The sequence below is a fragment of the Ursus americanus genome, chromosome 13 (assembly GCF_024610735.1).
Source record: "Ursus americanus isolate L20-20 chromosome 13, mUrsAme1.1.p, whole genome shotgun sequence".
Lineage (NCBI taxonomy): Eukaryota > Metazoa > Chordata > Mammalia > Carnivora > Ursidae > Ursus > Ursus americanus.
In genome coordinates this window covers 59,198,610-59,222,196 of record NC_142139.1, presented here as the reverse complement: position 1 = coordinate 59,222,196, position 23,587 = coordinate 59,198,610, and the positions used below count along the sequence as shown (strand labels likewise).

Below are 23,587 nucleotides of genomic sequence, written 5' to 3'. Positions count from 1 at the left end.
TATAAATAAATGCCCTTGGGCTGGAACTTGCCCTTCTGTGTCTTTCTAGGTCTATGGCCTATGTCCCCTAGCATACCCTTAACTCCAACTTGTCCTGCCCTGAGCTCTAATGACCAGCATCTGACTGTGGAGGCAGAGACTAGCAGATATGACAGAAGCCAGAGAAGGTTACGAAGCAGTCAAACCCAGTCTAGGCTGTTTCACTGTCTGCCTAGAAGATACTCTTTGCTTGATTTTATTTTCTTAAACCATTTATTTATTTATTTGAGAAAGAGGGAGAGAGCAAGGGAGGGGCAGAGGCAGAGGGAGATGCAGACTACCCGCTGAGCAGGGAGCTGGACTTGGGGCTCGATCCCAGGACCCTGAGATCATGACCTGAGCCGAAGGCAGTCATTTCACTGACCGAGGCACCCAGGCGCCCCTCTTTGCTTGATTTTAAGACTGACTACCTGATGCTACTTCCCCAATCAGCTGTGCTTCACACACGCCTCAACAAAAACTTTCAGGAAAGAGTTTGTCTGTCTTCCTTCGTCGCTCCTTTCCCGTTCTGTCCTTCAGAGAAGAAGGGTGCGCTGCCCGTCTTCCTAGGGAGCGACCCGCGCCAGCAGGCCTGCGGCACAGCCCGTGTGGCTCTGGAGGGAGCTCCTGCCTCACAAACGATGAAACACAGCGGTCTGCTGTTCACATTTGCTTCTGGGGACGACTTCACAACTCCTTCCTTTAAAGTCACAGTAGTGCACGTCCAGGGTCTAAGAACATGCCGTGCAGGTTCTCACATGGTTCTCCAGAGCCCTTCATCCTGGTGTTTGATTTGCTCACTGGGACCCGCTATTCTGGAGAATGAGCGGTATTTTCCTTTTGATTAAAATGGCATGGCTCATTCTAAAATGAGTTACTAGGTTATTAAAACTGTGATTTTTTCCTCCTACACATTGACTACATTTTGGAGAGTGGAATCTCGCTGCAGGGATGCCGTGAAGAAGAGAGCAAAACTATGGGCCATTTCCTGGACATTACTGAACTCAAACTGTATTTTAACATAATTTTAATGCACGCAATTCACTTGACCTTTTTACTTTTTAGCATGTTCACCTTATGTGTTGCGAGAATAAGAGTAATTCTATTTGCAACATACCAAGTGCGTTTTTTTTACATTCTCAGCTTAAAGTGAGCAAAGATAAGTAACTTACAAGTGCACTCAAGAAGTCGTACGACAAATTATTCATCTTACTTCTTCTATAATACTTGCTATGGAAAAAAAAAAAACTTGATACTGATGATCCTTCCTTACAGCTCTCCCCCAAGGACTTGTGTCTACCACGGGGGAGCTGTCAAAATTGCCCCACACATCGCAGAGCGGATGTCAGCCTGAAACTCAATCAGTCAAAAGGAAGGAAGGCTCTGACCTTTAAAAGTGCAACCACTTTCAAAGACTGCCATCTCTCCCAGATCCTACCTTTTGCTTTTCTACAAAACTAATCCTTTCTACCGGATATCCCAGAGGTATCTGTATGTGTCCATGTGGAAAGGGTGAGGCTGTCACCTTGGGTTTTTACAGCCTATCATGACAGTAGTGAGACCTGGCTCTAAACTGGCCAGAGTTTCTCCCGAGCGTGTGGCCTAACAGGAGCACTCCCTTACAGAGCACTAACCTCGAGGATGGCTGCAGGGCTTCTGGAATAAATAAAGGTAGGGTTCTTCTCTTCCTTAACTGTTTGTTCATGCTTGGCTTAACAGTTAACCAGTTTCATGTACATAATTCATCTTAAATGTAGAAAACACCTTATGACTTTGCAGTCACACTATGCCTCTGTCCACAAGTTTGGCTTTGACTACCATTTGGGTACAATACAGACACTTCTGCTACAGTGGCATATAGAGATCTATCGATCGATCGATCGATCCTCTCCCAATAAACCTCTGTTTTGCAAAATCATGTATTTAAAAAAAGAAAAGAGGACTTAAAGGAAAAATAGGGAAAGGACGAGACCACTCCAAACCCAGGGAACGTCAGGACCAGAGCCCCGAGGAGAACAAAATCAATCCGCGTAAGCTAAAATCACCACTGACGTTCACAGGCCATTCTTTGCAGCCTCTAATCCCGGGCGTTTCTGTTTTCCTTCCTGTAGGCCCCGGGGACATTTGCTTCTAATACAGAGCAACTTCGCCAAAATTAAAAGTCTGATCCAGAGACACCCTTCTTCACCAATCCATTTCCTCTCAGCTTCTCTGGATGCACTGGCAGCTTCCCCAGACAGCCTAATATAGTAGCAAGTGTAGTTAGTGCATCTAGGAGACACTACACCCCCCCAGCCCCCGCTATCTTGAACTAAAGAAAAGTATTCCTCCAGACTGTCAGCTTTTCTCTTAGGATCTTCATAAATACACTGTTCAGGTCACTTTGCGAGAAACCTTGCCCTTGACCACTTCTAAACATTCACATGCACGACGAGATGTAGGAACCCTCAGCACTTCCGCACGGAATTGATACCATTTCTCTTATTCACCAAACACACAAGAGCCGATATGCATTGAGGAGACACACATTGGAATAAACAGGCTGTATCTGACGGCCCTGGCTTCATCCACTCGTCTGAGCTGCTATTTTACCAGAGCAGGTCGTGCCAACCCCCTAGGGGGACGTGTGTTCTGACACCCACATGGCACCGTGGCCTGCCTGGGTCTGTGTCTGGAGCTCTCCCCGGGGAGGAATTGATAACCTTGTAGCAGAGGACAGGGACTAAGCATCTGAAATAATTGTTAGCTCCAAAACTGAGATGCTGTAGAAGAGAGCATCAAAACCATCCCTTAACCTCCATGGCAGTGCTCCTCAGGGGTGGGAAACTTATCCTGAAGGGGGTGGGGGGGAGAGTCAAGATTTTCCTTTCCCCGAAATTGTCTACCTTCGGGGTGGGATGTTATGGGATATCTAGTGGTGCTTCTATAAATATTTTTCTAACTAGCCAGCAGGGAATCTATTCTAAATTCCTGGTTGGGGGTGGAGGGCTTGAAAAAAACAAAAATAAACCCCTGAGTTCATAATTTTTCCTCAGGCATACCTTACACTTTTGTAATGCCGGTGATGGGGACGGAGGGGCAGATAAGGGCAGGGGAAATGACGCTAGGGCCCTTCTCGATAGAGCAACTTGGAAAATGACTACTGAATGGGAAGGTCCTTATCAACCAAATGAGGTCTCGGCAGGAGAAGAATGTTTCCGCCAAGGGGAGTGAGCCATCCCAGAGTACTATCAAGGAGAGGGCAGCACTCCAGATTTGCTGCCCCTCTGCTCACGGTGGCTTAGAGGGAATTTCCTCTATTTCCAGTTTTTGTAGGCTCACTTTATGAACGTGGTACCCTTCTCAACTGCTGTGGAAACTGGGCTGACCGCAGTTACCCGTGACCTCTGTAATAATTCCGCTTTGGCTAAATACATTTCCTGTTGTCAGCCAGGACCTTAAACAAAAATCAGCTCGGCCACCATAATTGAGAAAACTCCAAAGTGCAAAGTGTGTGTAAGCATGTGTATGGTTTCCTATGTGTGTGTTTAGAAGAAAAGGAAAAAGGGAAACTGGGCATTAGAGCACAATTTATTTTGAAAGTTAATCTGGGAAACCTCTGAACTTACAAAAAGTGGCTTCTAAGAGTAAAAAATGTCAAGCCAGTTAGAAAGTAATACTTTGGAGATAAAAAAGAAGCAATATGTCCATCATGGGTCATCTGAAACCAATTTCAAATGTGCTTCCTACAGATTAGATTTAGGGTTGCCAAACTGTAGTTTGGAAAATGAGACATATCTTGGGCCATCCTCGTGAGAGAAGAGGCTCACGTGTTAGTAACTGTGATCAGTGCAGTTTGGATGGGGTCCACCACGTATTCTGGTAATAGAAATTGGGATAAAGTGGTGAAATCCATATGCATGTACACGATTCACATATATATATGTGTATATTGAGTTTATACATTATTCTAATAATTCGTTTTAGCCTCTGATGACCAGCTCAGTTTTAGTTAGCTCTAACTGAAACCTATGGGTCATACGTAGAAACTGAAATTTAAAAGGAACCCTATACTATATCTACTAAACGTTTTGAAAATAGCATCTGTTTTATAAATTATAGCACTATATTCTAAACAAAGATATCAAAGAAAGCCTTTAACATGAATAGAAAAGATTTTTTAAAAAGCTCATGATCACAATTCACATGAAATAAGAGTATAAACCTGAATATTTTGGTATCAGGTAAGAAGAGAATTGTCTGGTCTATAAGGCATGAGTGTAAATGTAAAATATCTCTAAAAAAACCCTTCAATTTCCCACAGACAAGCTTAAGAAAGTTATTAACAATTAATCATATTAACATTTGCATAGCTCTTAGAATTTCTGGAGCACTTTAACATCTATTATTTCACTTTGTAAATGCAACGAAGATAGCTTTCTACAAAATAAAAATGCAATTGGTGTGTAGGTAGGAGGAAAGGTTAAATATTAGAAGCAGATGAATTTGCTCAACAAGTCAAAATATTTAATTCATTTGTTTGAAACTAAATAGCCTGGATTATATACCTCTGATTGTCTGCCTTCTTGGGCAGAAAAAGGGCAAGAATAATTTCCATGTATTTGCATCAGCAGTTAGTTCTCAGCAGGGGAAATAAAATCTGGAGCTTTATCTGAAGAAAATCTAACATATTCACAAACAGATCATTCCACCTTTCCCCACACGCAGGCTCCCCATGCTGCTGGGCTCCGCGTGAACTCGTCTGAAGCTGGCCAGGGAAGCGGTTTAGGTCACTGGGCCTGCTCCATCCCAACTGCCCTCTCCTGTTAACAGCGCCGTTCTTTGTGTTACTGCCCTTCCAAGCACTGGATTTGTCTTGGATTCCTCCTTCCACTCCATCAAGCTGCCAAGGCCTACTGATTCTAACTCTTCTGTTCTCTTACACTGAGTCTCCTTTTTCTGGTCCCGGAACCTTCGCTGAAGCTCCTTCTCTTAAGCCACTAACCCTCCAACGGGTCTCCACCCCCTAATCCATTCTCGACATCTTTACCAGTCCGATAGTCCCCTAAGGTTCTCTGTGTAACCTTTGGAGGCTATTTGCTGACCACCAACCAGCAGACTCTGTGTGTGGCCCTGTGGTCTTCAAACCTGACCCTACTTATCCTACCAGTTTCTCTACACATGCTTCCTGATCCAAGTATATACTCTACTACTCGCTTTTTTCCTAGTCACTGCCTGCCTTTATGTCTTCTAAACCTGTAACTCTTCCTGGGAAGACCCGACTCATCCTCCAGGCTTCAGCCCTGGTGTCCCCTCCCTCAACCTTGTTCCGACTCCTGTAACTTGACGTGCCCCTCCCCCCTCTGAACTACATCATTTTGCTCACCCCTTTCCTATGACTCTCCTGTTGTGGATTTCTTTCCCTTCTCCCCAGGGGCAGATGGGGAGCCCCCTGAAGGCAAGGACTAGTATTTTGTCAACTGATGGGTTAGCACAGCGCATTGCTTATTGGAGATACTTGATATCTGTTGAACTGTGAAAAAAACTGTATGTGTTTTTTATAGGAAATTTGTGTGAAGGCAGGTGAAGTCATTCTTGGATCAAGTTTCTAAAAAAGAAGTAGGCCTCCAGTTCACTCAAAATACAGTTACTCACTCTTTTAACAAGCAATCAACAGCCAGTAAATTACTCAGCCAGTACATGTAATTCAAAGCTGTAACATACATAAGTATGAGTCATGTTGGCAGCTGGGCAGTTCTCTCTTGTTTCTAAGGTAGAGAACATTCATCTGAAAAGACTATGGAACAGCCACAAGAACAAACAAGTTAACCACAGTGTCAGATGTCACAGCTGGACAAATAGCCCCAAAGATTGGTTTCCAGGCTTGGCAGGTGGCTCATTTAAATGTCTGAAGGAGGGGCACCTGGTGGCTCAGTCGATTAAGCGTCTGCCTTTGGCTCAGGTCTTGATTCTGGGGTCCTGGGATGGAGCCCCATGGCAGCCTCCCTGCTCAGCGGTGAGTCGGCTTCTCCCTCTCCCTCTGCCTGCTGCTCTCCCTGCTTGTGCTCTCTCTCTCTCTCAATCTCTATCTCTCAAATATATAAAATCTTTAAAAAAATAAATGAATAAATGTCTGATGGATACAAGAGGACAGGGCTGATAAGGCCTATATTCCAGAGGTGCAGTCTCTCGTAGGCTCTGTGTAGCATATTCCCCACGCGGGATGAGCATAAGGGAGGCTGTGTGTGCGATATGGATGTATGCTATGCTTTCAATACGTTTCCAGAAAAAGGAGAAAAGTGCTAATATATATATTGGATAATATGTAAAATTTAGGGAAGTTTTATTTGTTGGCCTTTTTATTTTAGATTAAATTCTTAAGACTATCCACATCCTAATATATGAATAACTCTACTTAGAAATTATTTATTCTACATTGAATTTTCAGTGTTCAAAGAGGAATGAAGCTTCTCTCTCTCTTTTTTTTTTTTAATTATGAGAAAGAATCAAGTTTAAAAAATAATCTGGATTCAGGGCACCTGGGTGGCTCGGTCAGTTAAGTGACTGACCCTTGGTTTCGACTCAGGTCATGATCTCGGGGTTGTGGGATCGAGCCCCATGATGCACTCAGCATGGAGTCTGCTGGAGATTCCCTCAGTCTCCCTCCCCCTCTGTTCCAGCGCTCACTCTCTCTCTAAAATAAATAAATAAAATCTTGGGGGAAAAAAATCTGGATTCAGTTTTAAAAAGTTTCAGAGCAGGGGGGGTGTGTGGTGGTGGAGGCACCTGGGTGGCGCAGTCAGTTAAGCACCCAACTCTTAATTTTGGCTCAGGTCATGGTCTTGGGGTAGTGAGATCGAACCCCGCCTGGGCCCCAAGCTGGGGGTGCAGCCTGCTTAAGATTCTCTCTCTCCCTCTGCCCCACCCTCCATGCGCTCTCAAGCTCGCAAGCTTGCATGCACTCTCTCTCTCTGGGGGTTATAATGCTTGAGTATTTTGAAGCATAAAAGAAAGAGTTTTCCCACTAGCTTACAAGTTTGAAGAGGGGCTTAGGAGCACCTGCTAAGATAGTCTTGGGTCCTTTTGTTTGGCCGGGGACAGCATACTTACAGGAATGATACACAGAAACATGAAATAACCTATTTCTAAGTACTTATGCAAGAGAAAAGAACACGGCAAGTGATCAGCCTATGTGTGGCATGGAAGAAGGAAGGAAGGGAGAGGAAAAAGAAGGGGAAAGAGGGATGCAATGAGGAAGGCAAGAAAGAAAGGACAGAAGAGAGAGAGAAAGGAAGGAAGGAAGTTATATAAGACCAAGGAGGACTCAGAGAGTTTGGGGGTTTGGGCAGCAATTGGTGTGTCTAAAAAACTTACCACAGGAGAGGGAAGGTACAAGTAGAAGCGAGATGATGAAGATAAGGCAGTGCGTGACATTTGCATTTTCCAAAAGGCAACAGAGGACCTCAAAGTTAAATAATAACTGAAAACATTAAAATTTTGACAAGAAGGTATGTGACCTGAAGAAAGTGCCACAGTGATGACAATAATAATAATAATAATAATAATAATAATAATAATAATAATTCAAGAACACTTACGTTTCTAACCAGCAGGCCTGTGACAAAAGACTTTTAGCCTATTACATCATTTAATTCTAACGGCAATCCCGGGAGATAGGTACTGTTAGACCCATTTTAAGGATTAGGTAACCGAGGGTTAGAGCGGGTAAGTAACTAGTCTAAGATCTCACATCTGGTAATGGAGTCAAGGTTGGAACCCTAGCAGATTCCATTCATTAATTCATTCATTCATTCATTCTCTCAACAGATATTTATCAACTGGTGTCAGCTACTGGAAGTACCTGGTGAAGAAAACAGGACTTGCTCCCAGGACCTTATCATGTAGTAAGAAAGATAGTCAATAAACAACTAAATAAACCAATACCTATATAAATTTGATAAATCATAAAATAGATATGTACTATGAATGAAATGGCCAGAGAGCAGTGTTAAAAGATAAAGCAGGGCATGGATTAGACAGCATGGATAGAGAGGTTCCACTAGACCTAAAGAATGGGAAGGAGCGAGCCCCAGGAAGGGAGAAAGTGTTCATAGAGGAGGGAAGGGCACAGGCAAAGAGACCGGGAAAGGCCAGCCCAGCTAGAGCGCTGTGAGCGAGGAGCACAGTAACAAGAGGAGGTCAAGGCAGAGAAGGGTCGCGACAGCTGCTCAGGAGTTTGGGTTCTACTTTAAGTGCACCAGGAAGGCAAAGAATCACAGATAAGCTCGAACTGAGTGGTTCAGATACCACACTGGCTTCTGTGCGGATAAGGTAGGAGGCAGAAGTCGAAATGGAGAAGCCATGAAGGAGATTCTTGCGGGATTCCAAGAGAGAAGATGGTGGCCTGGACTTGGATGGTGGCAGTGGCGATGAAAGAACTTGCCTCAGAAGTAATCTGAGACATATTTTGGTGGCAGAAGCTAGGGGCCTTGCAGACAGAATGGATGTGTGGGGTGAAGGAGAGAGAGACACAGAGGCGTGTACTTCTCTGTCTTGTAGGTCATTTGATTTTCTTAGCCTATTTCTTATGTTGAAAAATCAGCCAGATTTATATTGGTGTTTTTATGGTCTATCTTTTATAAATAGCTCACATGCTGAAAATCTCCATTTCTACACTAAGCTCACCCACTGACTGTAACATGGCACGGAGGCATATCTCCCAGGGAAAGACCTACCTTGAGGTGACATGTGGTGGAAAGATAGGGCTTTCGCACCAAACCACCTTGGGCTGAACCACCACTCTACCATTTTGCTGGGCGAATACACAGAAGTCAGAGCTCCAGGCTTCAGACTTTACCTACATAGCTAAAAACTCTCAGTTTGGTTGTAAGAATTAAGTAATTAAGTAATTCTTACTTAATTCCTGGCATGTAGTAGAAAGTCAATATACGTTATTCTCCCCCTCCCTTCCGTCCTCAGTGGGGAGAATGCCATTGATAGGTTCTCAAAGAACCTTCTGTCACAGAGATAAACAGTATGTTTAAGTGCTATATTTTAGATAAATGGGACACACTCCAGATCAGGAGCTGCAGAGCCTCACACGGGTCCTAAAGGCTATTTGCATGGCAGTTCTAGCTCCGTAATAACCACCCTTAGCCCCTCACTGGAAGGGTACAGGACACCCAGTTAAATTCAAGTTTCAGACAAACGACAATTTTCTAAAGTATAAGTATGTCCCATACACTGCTTGCGATATATATACTAAATGTTTTTCATTATTCATCTGAAATTCAAATCTAACCAAGTGTCCTCTATTTTTATTTGCTAATAAAATTATCTGGCAACCTTATGACCAGGCAAGCCTCTACTATGACTTGTAATCAACTGCTCCAGGATTCGTCCTTCGTAGTCCCTTTAGATGCTTTAACCCCTCTCACCATCATGGTTCTGTACTTCTGTTCCCTCTGCTCTCTTGGCATATTTCATTCACCCCCTCTCATTCTGAATTAATATCTGAAGGTCCAAAGTCTTGGAATTTAAGAAACAAAACAGATGAACATGTGAGATGGGGAAAAGAAAAAGAGAGAGAGAGGCAAACCATAAGAGACTCTTAACTACAGAGAACAAACCGAGGGGTGATGGAGGGACGTGGGTGGGAGACGGACTAGAAGGGTGATGGGCGTAAGGAGGGCACTTGTTGTAATGAGCACTGGGTGTTGAATGTAAGTGATGAATCCCTGAATTCTACTCCTGAAACCAATATTGTACTGTATGTTAACTAACTAGAATTTAAACAAAAATTTGAAAAGAAAAAAAAAAAAACGTCTACTGAGTAGCACTTTACTAGGTATAGAATCTTTCTTAGTGGTCAGACGCCGCTGTGGGGTCTGAGTGTGTGTGCATAAAGGTGTTAACCTTTTAGGATGAAGATTACATTAACCACTAACAATACATCATCCGAATACATTTTGAGAGTTTTCTAGTAGCACAGAATTAAATTTGCACCCATGTTAATGGAGCCTATTTAGATCCCTATAGGAGTAGAACTGGTTATTAAATAAACTGAAAGAGAAAAGCTTTGAGTTCATTCAATAACCACTGTCTACCAAAAGAGCTGGAAATCCTTTATTTTAAATCAAACTACATGAAAATAATTTGAAAGTTTAGGCCATGGTTTTATCTGTTCGGGTGCTTCTTTTGCATAGACCCAGAGAGTTCTGATTATCAGGTGTAGTACTGAGAAAAAAATTAAGGGAAACATCAATATCGAGGTAATTACAGGAGACATCTAAAGCAGTGTTACTATTTGTTATTATTCCACAAGACAAGGGGCTTGATCCAGCATGAAAATCAACGCATCGAGAAAGTTATTAAAAAATTGTCACTGTACTAAACAAAGTATTTACTGGTTGGTTTACACTCTGGTACAAGTTCACCTTCTCATTGTGGATTGGTAACAAAAAATTCACAGACTGGTGCCAGTCCAGGGACCACATCTGAGTAGCACTGATGTCAAACCCCCAGAATTTTGTATGTCATACCTTCAATCTTATGGCATAAATGAAGCGATCTCCTCCTCCTGGCCATTTTGCAGACCGAAGAGCCTTTTATTTCCTTGAAATAAAGGCAAAAATATTTTCTCCCTTCTAACAATCTAACTAAATATCTATCAAAACAATAGTTGCCCCAATTTTAGAAAGAAGAGGATGTGCTTACTCTTCTTGTCGCAAGTCATTGACGCTGCGGTCCAGTGAGATCATGTCACTTGCCACCATGTTAAATCCAAACTCTTTAATGCTGGCTTGAATTGCATGTTTGAATTCTGGTCCCAAAACCAATGGCTTGGCGTTCTCTCCAGGGCCACCAACCACTCCGTGAGGCTCAGGTTCTTTGGGTTCAAAGTTACCAAGGACCCCTGGACGTAGCACAGGATCTCGGTAGCTGAATGTCTGAGGCTTAAATGTGAGATACTGCCTCTGCATTATGTCTTTCTGGTTATCTCCTCCAGCATGGCGCTCTTGTTCATTTTTCGCCTTGTTTTTTCTTCTAATAGATTCTAAGTCCACTTCTACTCCTTCAACATGGGGCCATGGCACCACAGGTTTGAACCTGTCATCCCCAGGAGCTAATCCATTGCCTCCTCGGTTAGGCATGGGGTTATTGACATCTCTCTCTTCCTATACAAAAGGGAGGGGGATATACAATGAGTACATGAAAGCAAACCACAGAAGAGTTTATGATACAAATTTTCATGTTTAATAAAAGGCTGAGGCAACAATAAAAAGATTTAAAATGTTAAACAGAAGCAGGCTATTAATCAGGACTTTCCGTTAAGAGATATCTTCTGGGCAGGGGGAGGACATCCCAAGAAATAGGCTATTTCCTTGCCTTACCATTCCAAAATAAACGAATGGATACATTTTTTTTTTAACCTCTCTCCTTCTAAAACTAACTATCAAAGACCTCTTAATAAAGCACATTGTTATGGGTTAAAGCACTGGGGTTCTAGGAGCTTTGACAAAAACAGACATTTAATAGGTCATGTACAGTATGTGGTTTTCCCAGACGTCCGGTGTATGATAAATATAACTACCTGTCAGTAATACAGCCATATGGTGGCAGTGGTACTGGATGGCACCCATCACGAGGCTGGCTTTGTGCCTCTAACGGCAGAGGAAAAGGCGGGGATAGGCACTCAATAGTCGGTTATTTTCTACTCAGCGAGAGTTTAGCTGAATTCAGAACTATTTTTTTAAAAAAAACAAAAACAATATGGTAAAGACTAACTAAGTCAGTTTAGGCCTTTAAACCAAATACCTAGTCTGCCCCATTCCAGAGGTAGCCCAAGGAAAACCAGATTTGGTGCATACGGATATTCTGTAAGGGCTGTCTCCCGTGTCTGTGTGGACCCTCCCCCCACCACCCCTGCAGATCTTCCGGTCAGAAATCCCGAGTGCTTTTGCTGCCGAGGTATCCAATGTGAAGCTTTTGCTAAATCAGTACCATTCTTCGCACAGGGCAGCGTTTTTCAATATTAGCATCACCTCAGTGACTTTAAAAAATACTGATGTCTGTGTCCCACCCCCAGACTTCGTGATTTAATTGGTCTGGGCATTCCCATTTTTAAAAGCTCCCCAAGTGATTTTAATATGCATCCAAGCTTGAGAACCTCAAGCTCAGAGGAAGAGCTGCTAGCTATAATTAGCCAAGAGGATTACTGAGATGCACAGCTGGGGAAGAGGCAAGGTGAACTTAAAACTGCAGAACAGGCAGCCGGGTCTGCGCCTTCACTCCACACTGAGATTATCGGAGTCCTTCATAGATTCATAACAGAATTAGGACCATCTGACCAAAATGTGTCTACGGTCTTAGAGTTATCTTGAAAAGTAAAGTTAAAAACTTGACCTTAAAGAGTACAGAAGAAAAGGGTTCGGTATGACATTGAGATGTAGGCTGCTATCTGCTGGGAGCTTATTGAGAAACGAAGATTCTTTAGACAGCCAGTTAATTAATTAATTTCTATTACTTTTTAATCTATCTTTTTTATTATTATTAACATATAATGTATTATTTGTTTCAGGGGTAGAGGTCTGTGATTCATCGGTCTTAACAACACACAGCACTCACCGCAACACGTGCCCTCCCCAGTGTCCATCACCCAGCCAATTAATTTAAATGTGAATTTAGCTGAAGTTTTGGTAAGGGCTAGCTAAGGATTGATTTGGGGGAGTTCAAAAAGGAATTTTAAAAATTTATTTGTTTAGGTAATATAAGCATATGATAGAAAATTCCAAGGACCCTAAAGGGCATCTAATGAAAAGCACATTTTCCTGCCTCCTCTCCTATAGAGGCAATCACAGCCAGCACTTTGGGAATCTTTCTAGAGGTGTTATATGCACGTATAAACACACATGTGTGTAGGTAACAAAACAATTGTTTTTAACATCAGACATAGAGTTTAATTGATCCCTTATTTAAAAAGGAAACCTGTATGGTGATAAAGTGGTTCGAAGGCGAATCCAAAGAACAAATATCTAAACATCAAGAATACGGCAAAGGGTTTGTAAATAGATGCAAAACTGGTAACACTGGTCAATATCCACAAGGCGATAACCAACTGCACTCCACTGGACACAATTTCCATTTCAATGGATGAGAATCTTTTGCATTACCATCAGTATTCTGTTGTTTCTAGCACTGTAAATAGCTCAAAGATAAGGAGAGGGCAAGATAACCCAGAAGCAGAGTCAGACAGTACACCTAATAATCTTTCTGGTCCGTTTCAAAGTTTTTCCTCCTATAACACAAAACTAAATATAAAATGCAACACTCAGCCTGATTATATAAATGTGATACCTTTCTTCAGGCATGTGTTATAAGGTAGATAAGGCTTCTGGATCAGCCTTCTATCATCACACACCTAAGTGGCAAGGACTTAGCTGCAGCCTAACCTGTGAGCCCTACTGACTCTCCAACGTAGCTCCCGGCTCTTTCCAAAAAAGTGTTGTGGCAGTGTTGTAAGCCAATTAAAATAGAAAAATCTTTCTAAAACTTTACGATACTGGACCCAAGCTACTGATGTTGAACCAAGTATAACACATAAAGAAGACAGTCTCCCCCACTTCAATTTTTCACATCAAGACTCCAGTGAGTCTGTAACTGGGGAGGTAAAAAATGAGGGGAAGGAAATGTCAAATACAGAAAAGCAGACTGAACGGGTCATCAGATGTCAACATCTGTCGCCAGAGCAACCACTCTACATTGCCTAATATTCCATAAAGATCACAGTGTATACTGGAAGAGTATGGAACATGGCGTTTGTGAAATCGCAGTACATGGAAGACCCATTGTGAAATACACGCTATGGTTTAGGCTGGCCTATGCTGACGCAAAACTTGCAAATTTAAATATTTCTCAAATTCGCCCACCTCGACAAGAGAATATTTAATGGATTTAAACTTCATGCTTATCTTCCTCCAAATTAGATCTTTTCTTTGGCTTACGGGTTCTTTGTCTGATCCTCCTCTGTTGGTGTTCTTCATAGTTCATAATTCTCTAAGACTCCAGCTTCGTTCTGGGTTATCCAAGTGCCATGACCAGATTCACACTGACAATTCCTACATCCCTTTCCTCAGCCCACATCACACTTCTCATCTCTAATCCTTACAGTTGGCTGCTTCCCAAATGTCTACTTACATCAATCTTATTACATCTACTTGTATCAATCAACCTTCTATCTACTTATATGTCAATCTAGTCCCATGTTAGATTTCTATTTACATCAACCAAGTACCTAAGCTTAAGACACCCCAAGCTGAACTTCTGTTTACGTCACTTCACAAACCTCTTTCGATTACAGTTCTTCCCTACTTTGGGGACAGGAACCACCATCCGCTCAACCGATCAAACCCAACACCTACATTTCATCCTCAACTTCTTGCTCTCTGATCTACCCAGCTGACGTCCAACCAATCCCTGACACCCGTCAATTCTATTGTCTTTACAGCTCCTGAATTTGGCCGCTTCCATCACTGCCATCGCCTTAGTTCAGACCACCCTCACCCCTTAGCAGGATTACTACAACAGTGATAATAGTGATGACTGCAAATACTTTGTTCTAAGTGCTTTGTATATATCGATTATTTATTTTGCCAAGAGTTAGGTTCTGTGATTACCACCCCCATTTTACTGATAGAAAATCTGACAGAGAAGTTATTTAACAGCAGAATCAGTACATGGTAGGGGTGCCTGGGTGGCTCAGTCATTAAGTGTCTGCCTTTGGCTCAGGTCCTGATCCCAGGCGCATCGGGCTCCCGGCTCAGTGGGAAGCCTGCTTCTCCCTCCCCCGCTCCCCTTGCTTGTGTTCCCTCTCTCGCTGTGTCTCTGTCAAATAAATAAAATCTTAAAAAAAAAAAATCAGTACATGGTAGGCCAAAATCTGCATCTCAGCAGTCTGGCTCAAGAGTCCAGGCTCTTAACCACTATGCCCGAGTGCTTCTCATTCTAATGCATGCACTTAACTTGCTCTTCATTGTTTTTTCTACATAGCAACCATAGTGACTTTTCTAAAATCCAAATAGGGACATGTTACTTTCTCTGCTTACAATACTCCACCACTGGTCCACTTCCCTCAAGAGAGTTTATACTCTTTAACAAGGTTAATAAAGCTTTTCGGGCTCCAGCCTGCACTTTAATTTCTTCACCATACCCACTGGAAGAGGGGTTGGTTAGCTTTTTCTGTAAAGGGTCAAGAGTAAATATTTTAGGCCTTGCAGACCAAAGGTCTCTGTTGCAATCATTCAAGTCTGCCATCATAGTGCAAAAGCAGCCACCAATAATATGTAAATGAGTGGGTATGGTTGTGTTCCAATAAAACTCTTTACAAAGACAGGCAATAGGATGGATCTGTAACCACCACGCCTCCCAACCCCTGCACTAGACTGTAAGTTCTGTGAAAAAGTAGGCACCGTGTCCATGGTACGCACCACTGCATTCCCCCTGTCTAACCTGGCACATAATTCCTCAATAACTATTTACTGAATAAATGAATGCATCCGAAAATTTCTGCTTTGGTTATGAGAGAAGAAAAGGAAAAGAGAGAATGGAGAATATGGAATGGGGAAGAGGGGCTTGGGTCAGAGAGCATATCTGGCAATACTTTACAAAATCAGCAAGAGATCAGGACATAACTTCATATTCTCTCCACAGTACTGTACTCTGACGGCTTACGCTATAATAGTCACCAGAAAATGCTATAATAGTCACCAGAAAAATTGAATTTGCTCACTTCTCAAAGCCTGTATGTCATTAAATCTGAAAGCAAAACCAAATATGAGAATTGTCTAACCCCAAGTCAATTAATAATAATCATGTCAAATCGTAATGTTATATGATTCAAAGAATGGCTACAAAGCAGTGTAACACTCAATTCCCCTGAGAAGGAAAACTACATACTCCTTCCTGAGAGTGAATGAGAGTCAGTAGGTGCCTTTGTGACTCACTGGTACTCTAATACCTTCCTAAGCACCAGCTGATTTACTCTACGGTTAAAAATCAATGAATCACTGTTGACTAGAAATGGAAAAGACAATCAGTAGATAATTGCTTAAGATCACTATGTTCATAAAGGTGGAAATATACTGAAAAGTGTACTCACTCATCATCAGATGGAAACACGGGATTATCAGAAATCAAGGTCGACTATTCACTTGCCATCTTACAAAAGCTCCCCTTTCACCCCCTGATTCTACTTCTGTGTGGTATTTTCCCAAGATGATCATGCCTTGGTAGAAATGACAGGAATACAAAGGGATTTAGAAAAACAGTCTTTAGACATAGGCTTGCCTCGGTTTGAAATTATAGGTGAACCTAGAAAACTTAAGCTCTTAATGATGAGCTCTCGAAGTCACATGATTTCTGCAGAAATTACAATTTAGTTTTAGAAAGTGGCCACTGCTAACAATATTCACACTATTTGGTTATCCTGCTACGTGAGTCACAGAACTTAAAAACAGGAGTCAAATTTAATTTTATGATTTAAAAACCCTCTCGATAAGAAACACCTTTAAAAAAAAAGATTTATTTTTAGAGGGGAGAGAGAGAGTGAGTGAGTGGGGGGGGCAGAGGAAGAGGAGAGAGAGAATCCCAAGCAGACTGTCAGCTGAGCATGGAGCCCTATGGGGGCTCAATCCCACGGCCCCGAGGTCATGACCTGAGCCAAAATCAAGAGTCCGAGGCTTAATCAACTGAGCCACCCAGGCGCCCCAAGAAACACCTTAAATTAGAAGAATGACACCAGCATCTTTTTCTAGCTCCACTTTCTTCTGCTCCTAGGTGAGTGAGGAACTGGAACAAAGAGATCAGGGAGGGAGACAGTTAAAACAAGGAGGGGCCGGAAGAAACTGGGTGTACTTATAGGCCGGGCCTCCCCAGACTCTCACCCCTCTGTGGCAGAAGGTGGGTGGGAAAGTGGGTGCTCCACCCTCAGTACCCTTGTTTCTCTCTGATTAGCTAGAGCTGGATTCTTAGCTAACCCATCCCTGCTGGCATTTTGTGCCGAGTGAAGACCATTCACTCCTGCTCCTTTCAGAGGACTGAAAGGGACCCCTGCATTGCGGAGTCGGTGGCCTCTGTTGGTCATGAGAGGAGGGGCAGGGGTCAAGTGGTTTGCCTGTGTTTAACTAGAGCAGAAAATGGAAAAACCCAAGATTAAACGGAGACCTTATCAGTCCTTGAATATCTAAGATGGTCTCCCTTAAGCAAAGAGACCTATCCCAAGTATGTGTAAAGATTGATGAACTAGGAAGACATTGAAGACCCATGGCAAGGCCTCTGTTAGCAACTAGGGCCGAACTGAAAATGAAGAAGGGAGTGGCTAATCAGTATTGCATTCCAATAGAAGAACTGTCTTCTGGAAGAAATAGATTCCCATAGCAGGCATTTCAATTCTTCTTCTCCCTCCTCACCCCCCGCCAGGTTATAAACCAAAAGGTCACAGAATGGAGAAAATAGCATGGTTGACATCACGATGACTGCCCCACCAAGAGAAATCCAGGTCAGCACTTCTAGCACTAGAAACTAGACTTTGGGAGGGTAGCCACTAGTCACAGGAAGCCAGACTGACCCAGACTTCCTCTAGGAACTGCAAGATCGAGACTGGACTGTGGAGAGCCGCCTATTACATAAGAGCTAATGATCAGTCCTTTTATTTTCCCTTAAAACTTACGAGACACGATGGCAACCATAGTTACAAATGGGTAGGTTAATGCTGTAGTATTAACCACCCACTGGAAAGATTTTACCAGGTTCATATGGGGGCATTTTGAGCCAATTAAATGCCACCTCTCCTTAACCAAATAGGCAAAATACAGTATATAACACAGATCTACCCTGTACTATTGTGAATCCTACTGAAATTAATAGATGTCTTCCTAAAAAGTTAGCTATATCACATTTTGAACATTTAATCGTCTTAATAAAAGAGAGATGTCCATTATAAAAGAGTCTCCCAATAAATCCCATGGTTGTGCAACTGGTCGGTTTTCGCAGACTTGGATCTTCATTCATATCACATGGTGTTCTTAAGGGAGCATCCATCTGCACTGACACAATTTTCTGAACATCTCTGCACATCTTGAATAATCATGGTCAACTATAGAATATCTAGATATGGCAAATTTTAAGTCTTGGGCTCTTTTCAAAATTCAAAACAAAATTTAGTTCAACCAAAGTAAATGACTGAATTGGTTCAAGTTATAAAATTTATTTTTTCTTTGAGATTTTATTATTTATTTGAGAGAGAGAGAGAGAGAGCATGAGCCGGGTGGAGGGGCAGAGGGAGAGGGAGAAGCAGCCTCCCCACTGACCAGGGAGCCCAACACGGGGGCTTGATCCCAGGAGCCCCAAATTGTGAAACGAGCCAAAGGCAGACACCTAACCTACTGAGCCACCCAGGCGCCCTATAATATTTACTTTTTAAAAACCATGTCAACGCACTGCATTTTTAAAGGTATCAGACTAAACTACAAATTCCTCAGTGATAAACATTTTCAATTTTCAACATCTAAGTTAAAACTATAATTGAAAACAGGGAGATTTCACGCAAAACCCTTCTCTGTATTAATACCATTATCTCTAACGTTCTATTTTGTAAATGTGAAATGACCACCAAGCACCAGTAGCTCAAGCCAGCAGTTCTAAACTCAGCAACTGGCTCTGGGTATATTCCCCGCAGTCCCACGAATATTTCTAACACTGCTCTTCCTGACTTGCCTTTGTATCTGTGTACATGCTTCTCCCCAGTCAGACTGGGGGCTCTTCGACGACAGTGAGTGTGTCTGTGTGTCCTTCCACATGGTGGGGGGGGGGCAGACGGCAGGTACTCAGCGCATGTTTCTTCACAGACTAAGCGGAGAACACCTAGCCGTGGGTCATCTCTTATTATGTTTCTAGAATATAAACTGACTTGGGAGCCACTGTCTTATGCCACTGCCTGGCTTGATTTAAGCAAGCATTTTCAGAATCCAAATGAAATAACTAAAAACATTATTTTCTCTACTAACAACATTGCTTTCCCTACAAATCTAAAATTCGAATAATCCTTTTTTTAGTTTCTTCTCTTCTTCAGATTTGGATAAATCATGTCTGCAAGTGAAATTTGTTACTTCATGGAAAATGAGTACTTTATTTAAACACGAGAAAGTAAATCTGCTGGTGTTCATCTCAGTCCTCTAAGCCAATTTATCTTGCAAATGGTTTCCTGCTAAATTTGGGGCTTGTTTTAAAACAGTAATAAGATAAAGATTCTAAAATCAGGTCAGAAAAGTATCAGATCATGCTCAAGGGGGAATAAATTAGAAGAAGAAATAAGCGACTAAAGGTCCAAAATGTAGGTTAATGTCTACAATAGGAAAATAGCAAACTGGTTATCCTTTTACAAAAAAACTTTTATTTGTAAGACTGTTTAATGGCCCAGATCAAAGTTAATATCACAGACAACTAACCAAGTCTATGAAACATGAAATTTAAACATATTTATGCAATCCAAATAATTTTTATTTTCCAGAGACCTTATGAAAAATGCATGCCTTAGCTCATGAACTGAGTCATAGATATACTTCACAGGCTTAAAAAATATTTATTATGAATATTTAATATTAAATCTTTAACTGATTTGAACTGAATTTTAAGAATCAAACATGAATACCAAGCAATGGCCAATAAATCATTTTGTAATATGTTTCACAAAGTGATGAAGCTACAGTTGTCAGAGTTTATGCCGTCGTTTCGGTGGTAAGAGCAGCAATGTCAAGACAAGGCTATTAATACAAGGCACACTGATGCCATTTAAAAGCTCCACCTCCCATGGGTACTAAAAGGCAGATTAGTAATACCTCTTAGAAATCATAAAAGGATATAGTGGGTAGATTTTTAACTCTGTTTGGGAGCTAAGCAATTACTGAGTTTTAAAAAGAAAGCTCCTAAGAGGCATTTTCATTCTAAAAATAGCATATAATAAGTTATGCAAGGTATTTTAATAAAATTGTCGGTATTTAACAATAAATATTCTACCACATTATTCCTACAAAATGACCTGTCTACAAATAAGAAGTTATTAAAGAGGAGGAAAAAATGAAAGCAAAGCAAGGAGGGAAAGATTATAAAATAAAATCTGTGAAGATTTTTTAACACATGAATAATTTATGTATGCATACATATGATATATGCACACGGAGAGAGGAAATACACATTTAAAAACCAAATAGCTTAGGAGGATAAGAAATAAGAAATTAACGCAGCTGAATGGACCCTTCAAAAGAACAATTATGGCATTTCATCAGGTGGAGAAAGGAGGAACTACTTAAAAGCTGAATTGATTGAAAATGAGGTCCCATCTGCTCCTCTTCGGCCCACTCGCATGATGTTCTGGAACCTTCTTTTGGTTTATGCCAATCGATTCTACTTTTTTACCTAGAAGAGCTAAGAATCTCTTCACTCTCTTTCCTAGATCGTCTTTAAAGTATTTCAAAAGTGCAATCCCGACACCAATCCTCGGGGAATCACACTGTTAACACTTTTTCCTAAACCCAGGACAAGTGTTTATTTAGTCCTATCCTTTGACTCTCATTTCCAGTACAACAATGCACTTCATAGTCTAATACCTGCCAAAGCCAGACAGTTTAATTCCTAATTCTCCTTCACATCTGGCAATCCCAGTGAAAGCATGAAATGATTTCCAAATCTTCCCGAAAACTTTATTGGAAATTATGTCACCAACACAACCATTAATAATTCTTATGACGCTAAGGAAAACAGTTTACCGAGTGAGAGAATGAGGTCAAATGTGGTATTTGTGTTGGGAGAGAATGTTTGTAATACCCTTTTGAAAGCTGAAAAAGCAATGTCCTATTATCTCTCTAGGGGAGAAATTCTAGAATGAATACAGCACTCCCACATGAAGTGTTACTACTTTCTGCAGCTGGAAATGCATAAAACAGCCTTTCCTCCAGTGTTTCCTTGCTTTTGCCCCGAAGCTTGGCTTTCATAACAGCTCATGAAAAAGGACCGCAATGTGCGGTTTCAGAACACATCCATTTTGACTGGTGTAAGAATCTCCTCTTGTAAATTTAAGAAAAAAAAAAAAATCACCTCAAGAAGGAAAGTATCTCAAAGTCTTCTGGGTGGAGCTATCATCTTAAAAGTGTGGGACAACATTTTACTCCCAGGTCGGGACTAGAAATCCACTTTAGGAGGGTGTGTCAAGGAAACACCATTGTGCGAGACAGAAAGAATACATTCAGGGTAGATCAAGGTGATTTAAGTAAATAAACGTTTGGACATTTTACTCTTCGACTATCAACAGGTTTGAGTTCAAGAGGGAATGCTTATCCACGAATACTCTAGTTTTTCATAATCGTTCTTTGGCATTCAGATAAGTATTTATTATACGTATCATTAAAGGTAAAAGAACTGTCCTTGCAGTTTTCCAAATATTACAGTAGGTCTACCACTCGCGAGGCACTGCGCGCCCTCCCAGGAAAGGACGCGCAGACTGCGGGAAGGGATGTCTGAACGGGCTGGAAGTGACTGAGTCCCTGCTTTCAGGCAGCAGACACGCCCCGGCACGGAGACGGTGAATGGCTGGTCGGTAAAGGAGGTGGGGGTAGAAAGTGGAGTTTGGCAGCTGAGGCAAAGGCACAGAAGCATAAAAGAACAAATGGTTTGCTGTAACGAGTGCAGGGGACATATGGGGAGGTGGCAGGAGATGAGACTTGAGATGCTGGCAGTGCCTCGGAGTGCCTCTTAAGAAATGCCAGGAAGTTCAGACTTTATGGGAGCCATGAGAGGCGAGCGTGCCAGATCAGAGCTGGATTTTGGAATGAGTACGCTGATGGAGCCAATGAATGGGAAGAGGTGCCAAGATGTTTGCAGTGGGATAAAAGATAAAAATTTTAGAAAATACAGGAAAAAGCAGTACAGGAGAGAATTTCAAGAAGTGGACAACAGGGCTAAAAACTACAGGCAAGTTGTTAAATTAATGAGAATTCCAAGGTCCGAAGAGACAGGCAAAGGGAGGTATTTTGGTCCTGGTTCCACAGCATGACTCACTCACCAGCTCTGTGCTCTACAATGCTGGCAGAGGCCCCAGGAGTGTGGGTCTAGAGGGGCCTCGAGACTCCTCCCAATTATCTCCCACCCAGCTGCAGATGGAAGGATCCTATTTTCTATCATCTAGAAAGCTAGAGGCATTTCTGTGATCCTCTTGTTCTGCCCTAGACGTTCCTTTGAAATTGTCTAATTGATGGATGACAAGTGTTGAGCACCTACGCTGTGCCGGGCTTCAGGGACACGAGGAGTAAACACGTCCCTGCTCTCGTGGAGCTCTCTGTCCAGCGAGAGAGACACAATCAAGCAGTCATACAAACATGGTGCTCTAAGAGCCTTTTGGGGACAGTCGATCTAATCTAAGAGGCTAAGAAAGGCTTCCTTGAGAATGAAGGACTGCTGAGCAGAGGTCTGAAGGATGAGGAGAAGTCAAGTCAGTAAAAAGAGGAAAGAAGGAAGCCTGGCTGGCTCAGTTGGGTTGAGTCCAACTCTTGGTTTTGGCTCAGGGCAGGATCTCATGGGCCATGGGACTGAGCCCTGCGTCAGGCTGTGCGGTCAGCGGAAGTCTACTTGAAGATTCTTTCCCTCCGCCCCTTCCCCCACTCACTCTCGCTCTCTCTCTAAAATAAATAAATCTTTTTTAAAAAAGCACACACAAGAGAGAGCAAGAAAGAGAGCATGTGTGTGTGGCCAAGCACAGGGGAGGCGCAGAGGGAGAAGCAGACTCCCCGCTGAGCAGGGAGGCCACTGTGGGGCTGGAGCCCACCGTGGGGCTCGATCCCAGGACTCTGGGATCATGACCTGAGCCGAAGGCAGAGGCTTTACTGACTGAGCCGCCCAGGCGCCCCCAAAATAAATAAATCTTAAAAAGAGGAAAGAGTATTCAGAGAACACGTGTGGAGTCTCTACAGCAGGAAGTTCTATGGTAAGCAGGAAGAACAATGTGGCTGGAGCTGGGGAAGCCTGGCACCAGATGAGGCAGAAGGGAAGTAGTGGCCAGACCAAGCGGGGCTCTGCTATCATGGTAATGACTTTGGGTGTAATAGGGGAGCCTGAGCAGCCAGTTCATAGTTTTAATGCTCCTACCAGAGACAGGAGCATTCTGAGAAGAGCCCACTGGCTGAGGAGTAAGAGACGGGAAAGAGACCAGAGTGGATGAGGGTTAATTAGGAAATGGAGACATTTAATGATGGACTGGATATGGGGAATGTCAGGGATGGCTCTAAGGTGCGACTGGATGCTATTCACCGAGAGGGGGAGCACTGAAAAAGACTAAAGTTTAAGATGATGAGGCCCTTCTTGGATATGCGGACTTTGAAGTTCTTCTGAAACATTCAAGAGAAGATGGAAACAGAATTTGTATCTCAGTGACTGGACTAGAGAAGATAAGAATCTTTCTACAGATCCTAACTGACATAAGGACCTGGATGCTATTTATGAGTTGACCATAAAGTGAGAAGAGGAGGACCCACTGACCCCACCTTGA

General features: G+C 42.4%; 1 protein-coding gene across 2 annotated transcripts in view; it reads right to left on the bottom strand.

Annotated features, from left to right (window-relative positions):
* GALNT7 (polypeptide N-acetylgalactosaminyltransferase 7) overlaps window positions 1–23,587 on the bottom strand; it is a 137,271-nt gene that overhangs the window by 52,721 nt on the left and 60,963 nt on the right. For both annotated transcript variants that reach the window (XM_045799431.2, XM_045799430.2), the window contains exon 2: window positions 10,714–11,174. In XM_045799431.2, coding sequence (XP_045655387.1) covers window positions 10,714–11,174 — 461 coding nt within the window. The remainder of the gene's footprint in view (window positions 1–10,713; window positions 11,175–23,587) is intronic.